General features: G+C 40.8%; 1 protein-coding gene across 1 annotated transcript in view; it reads left to right on the top strand.

The window, feature by feature from the left end:
• The window catches only part of LOC109911981 (phospholipid-transporting ATPase IG-like), a 129,036-nt gene that overhangs the window by 108,669 nt on the left and 4,043 nt on the right, over positions 1–16,324 (top strand). Inside the window, exons 28-29 of the mRNA XM_048605257.1 lie at positions 2,150–2,240; positions 9,619–9,727. Of these exons, the coding sequence (XP_048461214.1) occupies positions 2,150–2,240; positions 9,619–9,714 (187 nt within the window). The 3' untranslated portion in view covers positions 9,715–9,727. The remainder of the gene's footprint in view (positions 1–2,149; positions 2,241–9,618; positions 9,728–16,324) is intronic.

The raw sequence follows: 16,324 nt of genomic DNA, 5'->3' as shown, positions 1-16,324 counted from the left end.
TCTAGCTTTATGTCTAAGAAGGGTAGGCAGTTATTGTTCTCTTATTTTTCCTTTTGTGAATTTTATTCCACTGAGGATGTTTATGTTTTAGTGCGTTTCTTCTTGTCTTGTGCATTTAATAATCACAAAAGCATCATCTACATAGCAGATCCAGAGTTTGGGCTGTATAGTGGGGAGCACTGTCCATTCTAACATTTGCATTACCACTTCTACGATCATGACTGATCAGGACCCACTGAAGCATAAACAACATCCTCACCGGAATAAAATTCACAAAAGAAGAAGAGAACAATAACCGACTACTCTTCCTGGAGGATAATGCTAGAATGTAAGAACAATGGGGCACTCCAGACTGGCATATACAGAAAGACAACACACGTGGACCAAATATTTAATTACTCCAGCAACCACTCCAACACCCATAAACAGAGTTGCATTAGGACATAATTCAAATGAGCTACAACACACTGCAGCAATCCTGAACTGCGCAAAGCAGAACAGGAGCACATTCCGTTTTTAAACGGAATGGATACTCAAAAAGCAGAATCTGCCGTTACCTCCGCGACAGACCACAGCAAGGCGACACGGCCAGACACAATAGTCACCCTACCATAGGTCAGAGACATCTCAGAGATAGATGATCACAAGTCTACTCAGACCCGTAGGTATCAGGGTAGCCCACAAACACCAACCACCCTGTGACAGCTACTGACGAACGTAAAGGATCCCACACGCACAACCAATAAAACTAATGTAATATACAACATACCATGCAAAGACTGTGAAAAACATTACATAGGCCAAACTGGAAGAAAACTGACAATAAGGATGCACAACCACCAACTAGCCACCAAGAAACACGACCAATTCTCACTGATCTCAATACACACGGACAAAGAAGGACATGAGATTGACTGGGACAACACATCCGTAATAGCACAAGCCAAACAGGGACATACCAGGGAATTCCTGGAGCCCTGGTGTTCCAACCAGAACTCCATCAACAAACACATTAAACTGGACCTGATATACAAACCACTGATAAACAGAATCATAAGTAATACCAACCACCCCAGCAAATCGGAGGCATATAAACAACAAGCGGGACAGAACACCAACACTTCACCAGAGGCACACTGACGATGTTACCTAGCAAGGTGACAAAACGTCTGCAACCAAACCCATCGGCTCGGCTAGCAAGCCTACAACTTCAAAGTTAGAGCACCTAGATTACCGCATCTTCCTAGTTATTTGGAGGGGGTCTAGGGTGAAAAAAAAATCACTAGTCTAAATTTGTGCTATGTTGTATTTGAGCCAAGGAATTTAGCTTTTCCTGGTCTGGTTTCTTCCGTAGTATCTAATTTTCAGCACAGTAATTTCAGTAATTCATGTGGCTTCTAATGACTTGAAATCACAAAGTGCTGGAAATACTTTCTCAGATGCTGCTAAGTGTTTCCAGCAGTGTGGGTTAGTTAGCTCATTTGACTGAATGGCTGGTTTGCAGTGCAGAGTGATGCCAACAGCTTGGGTTCAATTGGGTTCAGCTGAGGTTGCCATTAAGGACTCTCCTTCTCAATCTCTCCCCTCACCTGAGGCATGATGACCCTCAGGTAAGCCACCATCAGTCATTTCTCTATAATGAGAGAGCAACCGTATGATCTGGTAAGACTGTGGTGAGTTCACCTTTCTAGGATTTGTGTTGTTTTTTCAGATTTCCAGAATGCACAGTAATTTGCTTTTATTTGCTTCTATTGGCTATTGGACTTAATATATAAAGCTAAATATGTTAATCAAATGAAAATAATATACGCATGATTGGATTTTACTGATTTATTAAAATCTTCAGAGTAGCCAGTCCTTAAAAGGTAAGATATGCTCCAAACATCATAATGCTCCAAATATTAAATGAGGTGAAAATTAATGTTAATTTTTCTTCAGTCACTGGGTTCTAAATAAAACGCGACTGTTGGTATTTAAAAATTTTCTGACATTTAAAAACTGAATTAAAAAAACACTCAAACCATATTTTGCTTATCTTCCTTTTCCTTTCCTCTTTAACATCTCAAATTTGTGCTCTTGCCTAAAATACTTCTGTTAATCTCCTTTCCACTTTCTATTCCTTCCCCACCCACCTTCTGCTATGAACCAGGCAAGACAACACTTGCCTTCTTCCAGACAGTCAACGGTCTTTATGCTCTCCCAAACTTCCAGCAACCAGAGTTTCTCTTGGAGTGATTGAGGTGATTTCTTGTTTTGTGTGTAACTTGTACGTTTTTATCTAGCATGTGCAACCTGTTTGTTATTCCATTCTATTTTGGTAGATTTGATGTGTACTCACGTTCATTTAGGTGCACATCTCTGATATCTTGAGCATGTTTTTAACGAATATACAAACGCCTCGAGTTTCTAAAATTGCTTACCATGAGTTTATTTCAAGTATTGACCAATGGATATTTCTTGTGAACTAAAGCTGCTTGTGTATTTTAACACTGGTTCTGAGAGCCTGCCATCTGTGGAGCGAATCATGGTATTTGTAATTGTAAATCTGTCCCTTGCAACCTGATGGCATACCTATAATTTTAGTTGAAACTGAATCTATAAACTGATGATAAAGTTAAATTCTGTCACTCTACTCATGGACTGAACCCACATTATAAGAAAACTAAACTTAAGCATTCTGTTCTATAAGCAGTGTAATCAGTAACCCCAGAGAAACAGACTTTGTTTGATGGATTGTTGCAAGGATTCCTACCTTCGTTTTCTAGGATATGTTGCCTGTTAACACTGAGCCAAATGAGAACAGCATCCAATTAACACTAACATTTAGTTCAGTGTTTTAATGTATTTACCATGTACTTTCCACCAGGTGATACATGCCTTGATGAACTTTGAGCTACATAAAAATGAGAAGTGAAAAATTGTATTTCGTCAGAGGGTTTTGTTAAAATTGGGTTTGTAGTTTATTTACTCGGTCATCCCGATGGGAAGGTGGAAATGAATGCCGATTATGGCATAACTACATTTTAGTTATTTACAATATCTTTTAAATGCATGTTCAATGTTAATTATATGTGCCTTGTTATTGTATGTGCTTGGCTATTTGCTTTGCTATTCTCACCTCACACTAACAGTCTATTTAGTGTATGGTTAAGTTTTTTTTTAATGTAAGACAGTACAAACACTGCAATTAACTCTTATTTCTGTTGATTTAGATTGAAAAAATATATGCTGTGCATAACAAAGGCCGGATTCTTGACCTATCTGTCTAAATATTTAATTAAAATACTTTTTATTATGATTTTCAAAGCATGTATTACTCGGCAGATAATATTTAGTTGTTATTAATTGTTGTTAGATGTATCTCAACAATAGTTGCTGGAAAAGCTCGGCAGGTCTGGCAGTTCTGAGGAAGGGTCACCGGACCCGGAACAATAACTCTGATTTTTTGTTTTTCTTCACAGATGCTGCCAGATCTGCTGAGCGCTTCCAGCAACTTCTGTTTTTGCTCCTAATTTACAGCATCCGCAGTTCTTTCAGTTTTTACCTCAACAGTACTCTGATTGAATATGACCAAGAAAACTGTTCCCTTGTTCACCAGTACTAAAATGAAAAGGTCATGAATGGGATATTGCATACAGCCCAAAGTTAAATTGTGAATACTGGGTTGAACTACTGTGAAAACTCAGACTAAGGAACACAGCTAGTAGAAAGTGCTCTATTTAATCCGGATATTAAACTTGCAGTTCATTGCTTGCCATTGTGAATGAGTGGCTACTGCTGTTCAAGGCCCACACCTCTAAATAGTGGAATCACACTTGGATATGTTAAGTTTCTTATCTCTGCTGTGGTCAAGGGTTTGGTGACATTGCTCTCACATTTTGATTAATTGTACAATTCCCCATATTTGTACTAAGGAATTAATAGTACCTGGAATTCTCTGAACAAGAGCTTAAATTTACACAACAACAGCTTGGATTTTATACACCACCTTAAAATATCCCAAGATGCTTCACAGAAGGTTTTAAAAAGTAAAATTAGGCACTGTGCCACATAAACTAATAATAAAGCAGATAGCCTAAAACTTTGTCAAAGTAATAGGTTTTAATGCAACACCTTCAAGGAAGAAAGATAAAGAGTCAGAGGAAATTCGAGAGTTAGGGGCCTAGACAACTTGAGTTATGGTGGAGTGATTAAAATTGGGGATGCTCAAGGTCAGAATCGGAACAGCAAAGACACCTCAAAGGATTGTTAAACTAGAGGAAGTTACAAAGTTAGGGATGGGTGAGGCCATTGGAAGGCTTTGAAAATAAAAATGAAATTTCAAAATCGAGGACTGACTTGTGTTAGAACTTGGAGACTGACCTGCAGGCTTGCATGTAAGTACACAGGTTGCAGAGTTTTGAATGACTTCAAATTTTTGGAGTCTAGAATGGAGGAAGCCATCCATTTGTGTATTGAAAGAGTCCAGTTTAGAAGTAATCGAGGCATGAGTGAGGGTTTCAGCAGCTGCTAAGCTGAGATGGCATGAAGCTGGCCATGTTATGGAGTGAGAAATGGGCAGTCGTTGTGAAGGTATTGATATGGGGTCAACAGCTCACCTATTGATCCTAATGCAAACAGTTATTTCATCAAATTCGTTTAATTTCAGACGATTGCCAGGGAAAAGAATGCATTTTTTTTTAATAACTAGCTGTCGTATATTCCTGAGAGGAAGATAAATCTGTGTTCACTGTCTCTCCGAGACTCGAAGAGTTAGATCTAATCTGGAAGAGCTACTCAGTTTGAGGGCACTCTTCATGATTGGCTGGTCAGTGTGGCTTGTTATGATTCAAGTAAAGAGACTGGAAACTAGAGACAGGATTCTTGCCACTCAATTTCACAATTGCTTACACTGGTAGATTACTTAAAATATTTACAGCTTCCTAGTACACTCTGCACTTAGGCTGCATGAACTTTAGCAACTTAAACTTTCGACAATGTCCTTCAACTATTGGGAGTGTCCGAAAGGTTTGGCTCTTGGCAGCTTGTATCCAAGGTCTCTGGTCTTGGATAATTGAGATAGCTTATTTGAACAACGAGTGCACTACCTATTTCCAGTAATAAGGTTTGGAGACTCTGCGGTCTGTCAGTGAATTTAATTTGTGCCAGCTGAGCACACTTGCAAGTAATGAAAAACCATGTTTCTTTTGTCACTGGCATCCAGAGGTGATCAGGTCCCTTCATTGAACCCTGAAGTACATGTGGAACACAAACAGAAGTTGCTGGAAAAGCTCAGCAGGTCTGGAGGCATCTGTGAAGAAAAAATCAGAATTAATGTTTCTGGTCCGGTGGCCCTTCCTCAGATCTGAGGAATGCTGCCAGACCTGCTGAGCTTTTCCAGCAACTTCTGTTTTTGTTTCTGATTTACAGCATCTGCAGTTCTTTCAGTTTTTATCCTGATGTATGTGTAATACTTCTACTAAGAAATGTCACTTAATGCAGGATTTGACAAAAGTAGAAGAATAATAAGATAACACGTGTTTTCTGTTCTTAATTATACTTAATCTAAAACTTGTTTGTATTTATTTGTCCTTGATATAAATCCAAACTCAGTAGTTAACTAGCTAAAGCCAAAACCAAAGATTGAAATATGGTAGCAAAAACACATTGGAAATTCTACAACTCGTAAATTGGAGGCCAGCTACTTTTCATTCAAATGCTCTGTCTAAATTTGTAGATGAAGACTTGAATGAAAAAATGCTTAATTATTTCAACCTTTGCAAAAAAAAGGCCAGTTCAGAAGCAGAGTAGCAGCTCTTGGCCATTGCATCTACAACCAAGTACAGATCAACAGCATAAATACAATGTGCAGCTGGAGGAACACAGCAGGTCAGGCAGCATCAGAAAAGCAGGAAAGTCGACGTTTTGGTTTTACACCCCTGATCAGGACTGGGGAGGGGTAAGGGATCTCGGAAATAAGTAGAGGGTGGAGGTTGGGGCTGGGGGAAGGTAGGTGGGACAGTGATAGGTGGATGCAGGTAGGGGGTAGTGGAGATTGGTCAGTAGGAACGGTGGGGCAGATAGGTGGGAAAGAAGATGGACAGGTTGTGTCAGGTCAAGGAGGCAGGGGTGAGAGGGAGGTTTGGAAATGGGATGAGGCTGGGGGTGGGGAAAAATTGAAATTGGTGAATTCTATCCTGAGGCCATCAGGCTGTATATGAGCCTGAATATGAAGTGTTGTTTGTGTGTACGTCATTGTGACACTGGAGCAGGCCCAGGATGGACATTTCACCAAGGAAGTGGAAGGGGGAGTTAAAATGGTTAGCAACAAGATGTTGTTAATTATAGCATACAGAGTGCAGGTACTGCACGAATTGGTCACCGAGTCTGCGCTTGGTCTCACCGATGTAGAGGAGGCCACATCGGGATCAACAGCTACAGGAGACAAGGTTGGAGGATGTACAGGTGAAACGCTGTCAGATTTGGAAAGATTGTCTGGGGCCTTGGACAAAGGTGAGAGGGGAGATGTTGGGGCAGGTGTAGCACCTCCTGCGGTTGCAGGGAAAGGTGCCGGATGTGGTGGGGAGTGTAGAGTGGATGAGGGAGTGGTCTTTACAAGAGGCAGATAGGGTTGGGGAGGGAATTATCTCTTTGGTGAGGTAGGAAATATCTCGGTGGGGTTGGATTGCAGGTGGCTGAGGATGCGCTGGATGCGGAGGTTGGTAGGATGGTATGTGAGGACCAGAAGGTCTTTGTCCTTAGTTTCCCTGCACTGCTGCCCTCAAAACCTCTTTTCCCCCCCCCCCCCCCCCCCACAAAATTAAGAGATGTGGTTGAGGGCATTATAAATCAACAGAGGGGGGTCGTTGCCGTCCTTGAAGCAGGAGGACATCTGGGATGTCCAGGAGTGGAACTACATCTTGGGAGCAGATGCAGTGGAGACGGAGGAATAGGGAGTAAAGGATCGCGTTCTTGCAGGAAGGTGAGAGGAGGTGTAGTCAAGGTAGCTATGGGAGTCGTTGGATTTGAGATAGATGTCGGTGCTGAGACGGTTACCGGGGATGGAGATGGAGAGCCCCAGGAAGGGGAGGGAGATAGTCCAGGTGAATTTGAGTTTGGAATGACAGGTGTTAGTAAAATTGATGAACTGTTCAAGCTCCTCATGGGAGCACGAGGCAGTGCCGATACAGTCATCAATGTAGCGGAGGAAGAGGTGAGGGGTGGTGCTGGAGTAACAGCGGAAGAGAGACTGCAGGCATAGTTCGCACCCAAATGGGTACCCATAGTTCAGACCTATATGGGTACCCATAGCTACCCGTTTAACTCTTGCACTTCCTACAAACTAAAGGAAAAGTTGTTGAGGGTAAGGACAAGTTCCATTAGGTGGATCGGTGTAGCGGGTTTGGTTGAGAGAGGGAGAAGCGGAGAGCTTTTAGGCCATCTGCGGGGGAATACAGGTGTGCAGGGAATGCATGCCTTTGGTGAAGATGAGTTGCTGGGGGCCGGACATTGAAAGCATTGGAAGAGGTGGAGGGTGTGGGTAGTGTCCTGAACGTAGGTGGGGAGTTCCTGGACAGGGGTTGGCGGAGAAATGGAGCTGAGTTCAGTGAGGTAGGAGCAGGCAGAGACGGGGCAGTGCAGGGTTGTGGAAAAATGAGGTTGGAGATTGTAAGTGGGAGGCCTGCTGAGGTGATGATGTTATTGATGGTCTGGGAGATGATGGTTTGGTGATCAGGGGTGGGGTAATAGAGCTCCCTTTCCCCTCCCCGGTCCTGATGAAGGGTGTAAACCCGAAATGACTTTTCTGCTGCTCTGATACTGCCTGACCTGCTGTGTTGCTCCAGCTCCACACTTTACTGACTCTGACTCCAGCATCTGCAATTCTTGCCATTGCCGAGTGACTGCAAACAGATCAAGAGCATGAGGTTGTAGACTTGCTCACTGTCTTGGTGTGTTTGGTTGCAGACATTTTGTCACCCTGCTAGATAACATCATCGGTGCGCCTCCGGTGAAGCAGGGTGATAAAGTGTCTGTAACCAAACACACTGGCTCGATGAGCAATCTACAACCTCATCCACAACCTGAGCTACAAATCTTATCAAAAACTTTAGATCAACAGCATCACGTGCTACGTATAGAATCACTCCAACTCCTCCTCCTTTGGCAGTCCTTCAGTGCTGAAGGTGACTTGCTTGCACTCTGGGTCGGGTGAAATAGGAATTCTGCTGAAGAGGCCAAACCTGGAGCTGCAGACTCTGCCACAGGTGGGGCAGATGGTGTTTGATGAGGCGGGTCTGTGGGACCCTTTGGATTCTGTGTGCTCTTTCCGCTACTTGTAGCCGCCACTTGCACCACTCCGTGACGCCCAAAGTGGTTGGCACCTTCAGATGCTTCTTTTGTTTGTGTGTTCTAGGGCACGTGATTCTCACATGTCCGTGGGGATGTTGCATTTGTTTAGGGAGGCTTTCAGGGTGTCTTTGTAGCATTTTCTGTGCCCTCCTAGTGATTGCTTAACATTGTGGGGTTCAGAGTAAAGCACTTGTTAGGGAGTCTTGTGTTGGGTATGCAGAATTTGTGGCCTGCCCATGGCAACTTGTTGTCTGTGGTCGAATCTGAGGATCTTGATCTGGGAGAGAATGGTAATGTTGGCACATCAATCTTGCCAGTGGATTTACAGCATTTTGCAAAGGCAGTAATGCTGATAACTCTCCAGGAATTTGAAGTGTCAAGCATTAAATGATACTTCCTAACCATGCCATCCATCAGCAAGTGGATATGGCAAGAGATCCTCATGAACCAGCTTGTAATGATATGCTGTTTTATAGTTCAGGGCTTTTGCTTCTGTGAATTATTTTTATTATCTGGGGAGTGATGCATCTTTGTAGACTTCCCTAGATTTCCTGAGTGCAGGCGTGCAGGCAATGCCACAGACTGTTGCCTGTGCAGTATATATGTTTTGTAATGATGATATATCATGAGGTAGTGGACCCCACCACTGTCTCCTGTTTAAGGGAAATGAGGTAGGCCTGAAAGCAATGCCACATGGGTGAATGTCTTCCCTTGAAAACACTTAACCTAATGCAAGGAACTAGAATTGTCCAGTTAGTGCTTAACTATCTAATTTGAGTCCATCGTTAGGCTCTTCCTGCCTTAGATGTCCTAACTGAAATGAGGGAAAGCTCTAACTGTTGATCTCTAATCATTGAACTCTACCAGAATGAAAAGTGGGTCAGGCTCTGATACACTCATCCCCTTGGGTGATGTGTATTCCTTCCGAAAGTCAATAGGTTCAGAAATGGAGAAACTATTTATTGACAAAAGTTTAAAATTTATTGTGTCCAAGTGTAGATTTTAAATTTCTGGGTTCAAAATATTGGGATGAACTGCTTAATACAGATGAACTGGTGTATTCCACTATCTTCATATTGAATAATTTATAGAAGCAACATAATGCAAATTATATTCTAAATAAGTCTGCCCACAACTCAGCTTTATATAATTACTAAAGGTTTGTGTTGTTACTTTCATTGCAAGTCTAAGACCTGAGTATTCCTTTCTGAGAAGAGATTTTAAGCTCCCTGATAGTAACTACATCATGCATTACGCAAGTGTTCTAAGTTTCTCCCCTCATTGTTGCAGAAATATTTGGTCTATAACAAGGCTGCTGATACAGTGTCGACCCCCAGATCCCCTGTCGAACCACTTCTTGCAAGATCATTCTCAGTTGAATCATGATTACCACTGACAGGTACAGGTACTTTGGTGGTTATCTCCTAGTTTGATCTTCTGTTTAGTTCGGATTAGTTTGATATTTTTCTTTGTTAGCTATGATCCTGAATATTTATAAGCAGGTTAAGGATAAATGCTTGTATTGTGGAAAACAGTTAATTATTTTCTTTGGGATGTGGGCATTTGTTACCTATCCTTAAGTGCCCCTGAATTGAGTGACCTACAAGGCCATTTCAGAGGTCAATTAAAAGGTGACCACATGGCTCTGGGTCTGAAGCTACAAATAAGCCAAACCAAGGAAGGATTGCAAATTTTCTTAAGGACTTTAATGAACCAGACGGGTCATATGACGAATAAGGAAAATTTAACGGTCACCATTGTAGATTTTATTATTTGAATTTAAATTCCACTAGCTGTCATGATGGGATTTGAACTCCGGTCCCTAGAGCATCAGCTTGGTTCTTTTGTATTACAAGTACAATGATATTATCATTATACCAAGGGTAGATGGTGGCACAGTACACCACACCATATTACATACAGTTGAATAGCCACGGGCCTTCAATTTTACACACAGTTTTTAATTACTGTTCGTGTGGGGCGCTTCCATATGATTACACATGCGTTCCATTTGAATGTAATTTCGGCCTTGGCTGTTGCATGTGAAGCTTGTTTGGTAAATGTCTGAATTGTTCTGGATGAAGTGCGCAATGCTGTCGCATGCTAAATTTTCAAAGTACTGTGCTGTGCATGTTTGTTTTTCCTTGACTACTGTGTCCAACCATATACGGGGCAGTTTTGAAATGGGTATATTAAATTAATATTTTAAAATGCTGAAAATATGTGCTGCACGTGATCTTCAATATGAAATGAACATATCCTCCTAACATTTCATTCTTGATTGTAAACAATGAATTGCCTTTGATTTCCAGTCATTCTTAGATGAAAAAAAAGGTTCAAAAGTCTTTCTGCACGTTTAACCATGACCACCTCATGCCATCCTCCTTCACTTTGCCATTTACCAGAGGTACTCAAGTTTACTTGAGCACAATCATTCCCTCACTATTATATACTTCCACTTTGATGAATGCAATTGCTTCCATGTGTAGTTGGAACTGACTTCATGTACTGATCTGAAGTCTGTTTAGTTAATGGCGGAAAAAGCATTTGCAGAATCAAATATTAACTTCTCCCCTATCCTTCCCAAGGTACTTTATTAACCCTTTTAGTTTAAATGTATGTGATTGCACTTTGAGCCACGTGAGAATATCTTCTCCATTTGTTCTGTTTGATAATGTAGGCAGTGCTATTTTTTTGATTGTCATATACCGCTGTAGGCAGACGTCCTGTCATCAGTTTGGCTGTGAGCATTTTTGCCTGATTCAGAAACTTCAAAGTTCAAGTTGCCTAGGACATAGACACACAACCTACACATGCCTGTGTTGTATCATTTCACATATTCCTGCTGAGGATTGAGTGCCTAAGGAATCAATCATAGGGAGAGATGTTTTTATGATTTCAAGTGGAGTTTAAAGACTAATTCCACTTTGTAGAAGAAGGAGTTTTCCCAGTGCTTTAAAGTTTTCATGCATCAAATGCTTTTTGGATAATAAGAAAAATCAAAAATTAATGAATGTGTAAGTTTCAAAGACTTTTTTAGTCATTAATTTTAAGTAAGAAAGTTTCATTTTTACTTAAAGCTGTTATTGAAAGGTTAAAAATTCAAGTCTGAAAACTATTGTTTTAAAATTAATTTCTACTTGGATCACTAAATGGGCCTCACTATAATATTGAAACCACAATTTGATCAGCCAATAGCAGAACCTCTCAAGGGCATAAATGGCCTACTATTCCTAATTTGAATGTTGAACTGATCTTGAACTATACAAAACTCTTCACCCTTCGATCTTATGACCTAGGTTCCCAGTGGCTGACTACCTTCTGCTTACATCTTATCACATGGCTGCTGACTTTAACTTTGATAGTCACTCAATTGCATGATTCAATGATCGAGTGAGTTGATTTGGATCATGACTTTCTAAACAAAAATTAAGGTTGTCAGGCACAGTCCCTTTTTAAAGTTTTATAGGTTGTCATTTTCAACTTATTCAAAGCAGTAAGAGCTGATACTGAACTGCTGGACCTCAAGATACTATTGGCTTTGAGGACGCAATCGTTCATATTCAAAATGGATATGCTATAAAGGAGGTACTCTCCTGTAATGCAAATTACTGAAACAATCTAGTTGAAAAGAGAACTGAGCTGATGAAAAAAAGCTACATAAAATGGAGGATGCTGAGGTTTGTGTTCATCTACGTAAAGGGTTATATGTTTTGTTACACACCTAACTATTTAAAACCCATTACTGACCACATGGAGATCATGTGAGCTAGGTGATAAAGTCGGTGATCTTATACCGAGTCAGCAAATTTCTTTGATATTTTAAAAACTGCTGAGATTAAGATTGTTATGTTGCATCAGTTTTTTCAAATACCTTGTGCAATTTCCTTTCTGCCTGTATTGTATGGGTGCATGCTTCTCCTTCACATGCAGCCAATACCTGGGTTAATAGTGGAGATTCTATCTGTTTCCTACATGGAGAGGAATTATAGTACCATTTGAGGTCTTTGGTATTGTGGCATGAGAGAATTTTTGATTCAATAGCTGAATAATTTATCAAAGACTCCTCTTGTTTCATCAGTTCAATTACATAACTTTCAAATCAAGTGTCTTCTCTACATCCAGAGAGGAACAAGTCCCGAGTGTTGCTGTTGGTACGGTTATGACGTTAAATAATATCCGATTCTCTCCCTGATAAGCTGATTATGCATAATGTTTTTCCTCCATCCGTATAAATAAACCCATAAGTAAATGAATATTGCTATGAGGTCGGGGCCATTTCTGAAGAAAGGTCCAGACCCGAAACGTCAGCTTTCCTGCTGCTCTGATGCTGCTTGGCCTGCTGTGTTCATCTAGCTCTACACCTTGTTATCCCTGAATATTGTTATGATCCAGCTGATGGTACTGCTAGACAAGTCTGATTCGAGAGTAAAACCTGGCTCTGAGAGAAGTTTTTTTTTTTTAACTTTGCAGGTGAATGACTGAACAGAATCACAATAGGCTGCTAGTTTATTTCTAACAAAGAATGCCAACATTTATTTCACTAAAAGAATTACACAACATTTTATTATTTGTTCATGGAATAGGGGTGTCACTGGCTGGACCAGTATTTATTGCCCTCCCTAATTTCCCTAATAAGAGTCAGCTGCATTGCTGTGGGTCTGGAGTAGCATGTAGAACAGACCAGGTAAGGACAACAGATTTCCTTTTCCCTAAAGGACGTTAGTGAACAAGGTGAGTTTTACAACAATCAACAATGGTTGCTTGGTTGCTATTAGGCTAGTTTTTAATTCTAGATTGTTATTGAATTAAAATTTTGTCATCTACCACTATGGAATTCAAACCTGTGTCCCCAGAACATTAACTTGGCTTTCTGGGTTATTAGTCTAGTAACATTACAATGTACCATCACCTCCCCAGACTAGACAAAAACTATTGGAACAAACTCATTACAAATATCAGAAAGAAAGATTCAACCTATTATCCTGGCTACTTTTCTCAATTGTGCAATCAGGAAGAGTTGCTCACATTTGACTGGCTAGATGGCTCAGCGACCATTTCCCTTGAAGGTAAAAGGTGTGAAGTGACAGGTCAGTGCAACCTTTTATTGGCTTTGTTCTCATTTTAACAAGTGCCCCAAACCAGGCATCTGCCTGTTCTCATCATAGATGTCATCTGGCATGAATGTTACTAGCAATCTTTTTCCTTCAAAGCTTGAGAGCATATAGCTTACCTAATTTAAACAGGAAAACGTTTAGTGGTACGGAGGCTTCCTTGAAAGTCATTCATCAAATGCAACATTTCTTAAATTGGTAAAGTTCCTTTTGTTTTTACGGTCAACCTTAACAGCTGTCAGTCTAGCCTTATTTGGTATTTCTCTTGTCTGTTGATGTGGAGGTATTGGACCGGGGTGGACAAGGTCATAAGTGACTTCACCTGATGAAAGAGCAGCACTCCGAAAACCGATGATTTCAAATAAACCTGTTGGACTATAACCTGGTGTTGTGTGACTTAGAAACTTGTGATTCAACAGACAAGATCATATGTTCAAGTCCCACTACTGGGCTTGAGCATCACAATCAAGACTGTAACTGTAGTACTGAGGGAGTTGGAACTGTTGTGGATAAGAATTTGAACTGAGGTCCAATCTGCTTGCTCACTAATGTCCTTTAGGGAAGGAAACTATCATTCTTATCTAGCCCAGCCTACATGTGACTCCAGATCCACATCAGTTTGGTTCAGTCCTAACTGCCCCTGAGCAACTAGGAATGGCCAGTAAATGCTGGCCTAGCCAGAGGCGCACACGTCCCACAAATGAATAAAAAAAGTGGATGTTCAGGTATCCCATGGCACACTCTTTGTAGAAGAGCAGGGAGTTCATCTTGATGGTTTTGCCAATATATATATTCCTCGACCAGGATCTCAGAAACACATTTTCTGGTAATTATCCCATCGCTGTTTATGGGAATTTGCTGTGTTTCCTATATTACAACAGTGATAACACTTCAAAAGTATTAATGGACAGTAAAGCTCTTGGAGATATTCCATGACTGTGATAAATTTATAAAAATGCAAATTTTTATTTTTCTCCTTTTTGTAACTTGGCAACTCTGAAGATTAAAGAAAGACAGGTAGCAAAGCTTTTTGCATAACGTTGCATATATCATTGCATAAGCTTAGGTTTTTTTTAAAGGGAATGCTCCCATTTAAATTTGGTCACAAATGCAAATTAGCTGGCAGAAGTCTTAACTCAATTTCAGTTCTGAATTTTGAAATAATTTGAAGAAACACTGCCTATTGTACCTGAGGTGTTTCTGTTCTCAATTCTTCTTTCAATACCACATTTGTATTTCATAGTGGAGGTCAGATACTGACCAGTGGCCACATTTTAACAGAATGATGGTAATTACCAAAATTTCATTTTATATTGGTGAATAGAGGAAACACCAATTTTTAATCTTGTTATTGACCTTTAGAAATTAAAGCAGAAGTTAAGAGTTGCTGAAACCATAGAATTTAGGACAAGGATTAAGTCATTCGATCCTTTTGAGCTATCTCTGCCATTCAATAAGATCATGAATCTGGTTGTGTCTCAACACCTTTTCCCTGATACCTCTAGCAGTTCCTCAGGATAGTGTCATTAATCTAACCATCTTCAGCTGCTTCATCAATGACTTTTCCACTATCATTAGGTCAGAACTGGGGATGTTCGCTGATGATTGCGCAATGTTCAGCACAGTTCATGACTCCTCAGATACTGAAGTAATCCGTGTCCAAATACAACAAGATCTGGACAGTGTCCAGGCTTGGACTGAATCATGCCACATGTACCAGGCAGTGACCATCAGGGTAGATGCAGGAAGGATGTTTTGGGGAGTCCAGAGCCAGGAGCAATAGTCTTTAAGCATAAGGGGTAGGCCTCCTAGGACAAAGATGAGGAGAAATTTATTCACCCAGAGAGTGGTAAGCTTGTGGAATTGTCTGCCACAGAAAGCAGTTGGGGCCAAAACATTGAATGTGTTCAAGAAGGATGTAGTTCTTGGTGCTAAAGGGATCAATGGATATGGGGAGAAAATGGGCGAAGGGTACTGAGTTGGATGATCAGCCATGGTCATATTGAATGGCAAAGCAAGCTCAAAGTCTCGAAAGACACTCACCTGCTCCTATTTTCTATGTTTCTATCTCCATTAAGAGAGAATCTAACAATCGCCCCTTGACATGCAATGGCATCACCTTCACTGAATTTCCCACTATCGACATCTTGGGGGTTACCATTGACTAGAAACAGAACTGGACAAGACACGTGTACCATGGCTACAAGGGTAAGTCAGAGGCTAGGAATCCTGCACTGAGTAACTTGCCTGCTGATTCCCCAAAACCTGTCCTCCATCTCCAAGGCACAAATCAGGAGTGTGATGGAATGACACCAGCACTCAAAAAGCACAACACCATTTGGGATAAAGCAGCCTCACTTGATCAACTGATATCCATCATCTTCGGTCTTCACTTTCTCCACCATTGATGTTTGAGTAGCAGCAATGTGTACTACCTACAAGATGTACTTTAGAAATTCATAAAGACTACTTAGTGGTCATTGGTTTGAAAGGTAATGTCTAAAATCAAGAAGAACAGGTGGCGGCAGTTACGTGGGACCATCACCAGCTACAAGTGCTCCTACAAACCCCTCACCAACCAGACCTGAAAATAAATCAATTTTCCTTCAGTGTTGCTGAATCAAAATCCTGGAACTCCCTCCCTCACAACACTGTGCGTCTACCTATTACCCAAGGATTGCAGCTCAAGAAGGCAATTCTCTACCACATCTCCAGGGCAATTAGGGGTGATTAATAAATGCTGACCCAACCAGCAATGAGTGAATTTTTTTTTAAAAAATCTCTCCGCATTAAATCCCCGCAGGATCTTGTGTTTCGCTAAGATTACTTTTCTTTCCTAACGCCATACTAGATTTACCTGATTAACATTCTTCATAAGATAA

The sequence above is a fragment of the Rhincodon typus genome, chromosome 14 (assembly GCF_021869965.1).
Source record: "Rhincodon typus isolate 14 chromosome 14, sRhiTyp1.1, whole genome shotgun sequence".
NCBI classification, from domain to species: Eukaryota; Metazoa; Chordata; class Chondrichthyes; order Orectolobiformes; family Rhincodontidae; genus Rhincodon; species Rhincodon typus.
This window is presented reverse-complemented; position numbering and strand designations above follow the sequence as displayed.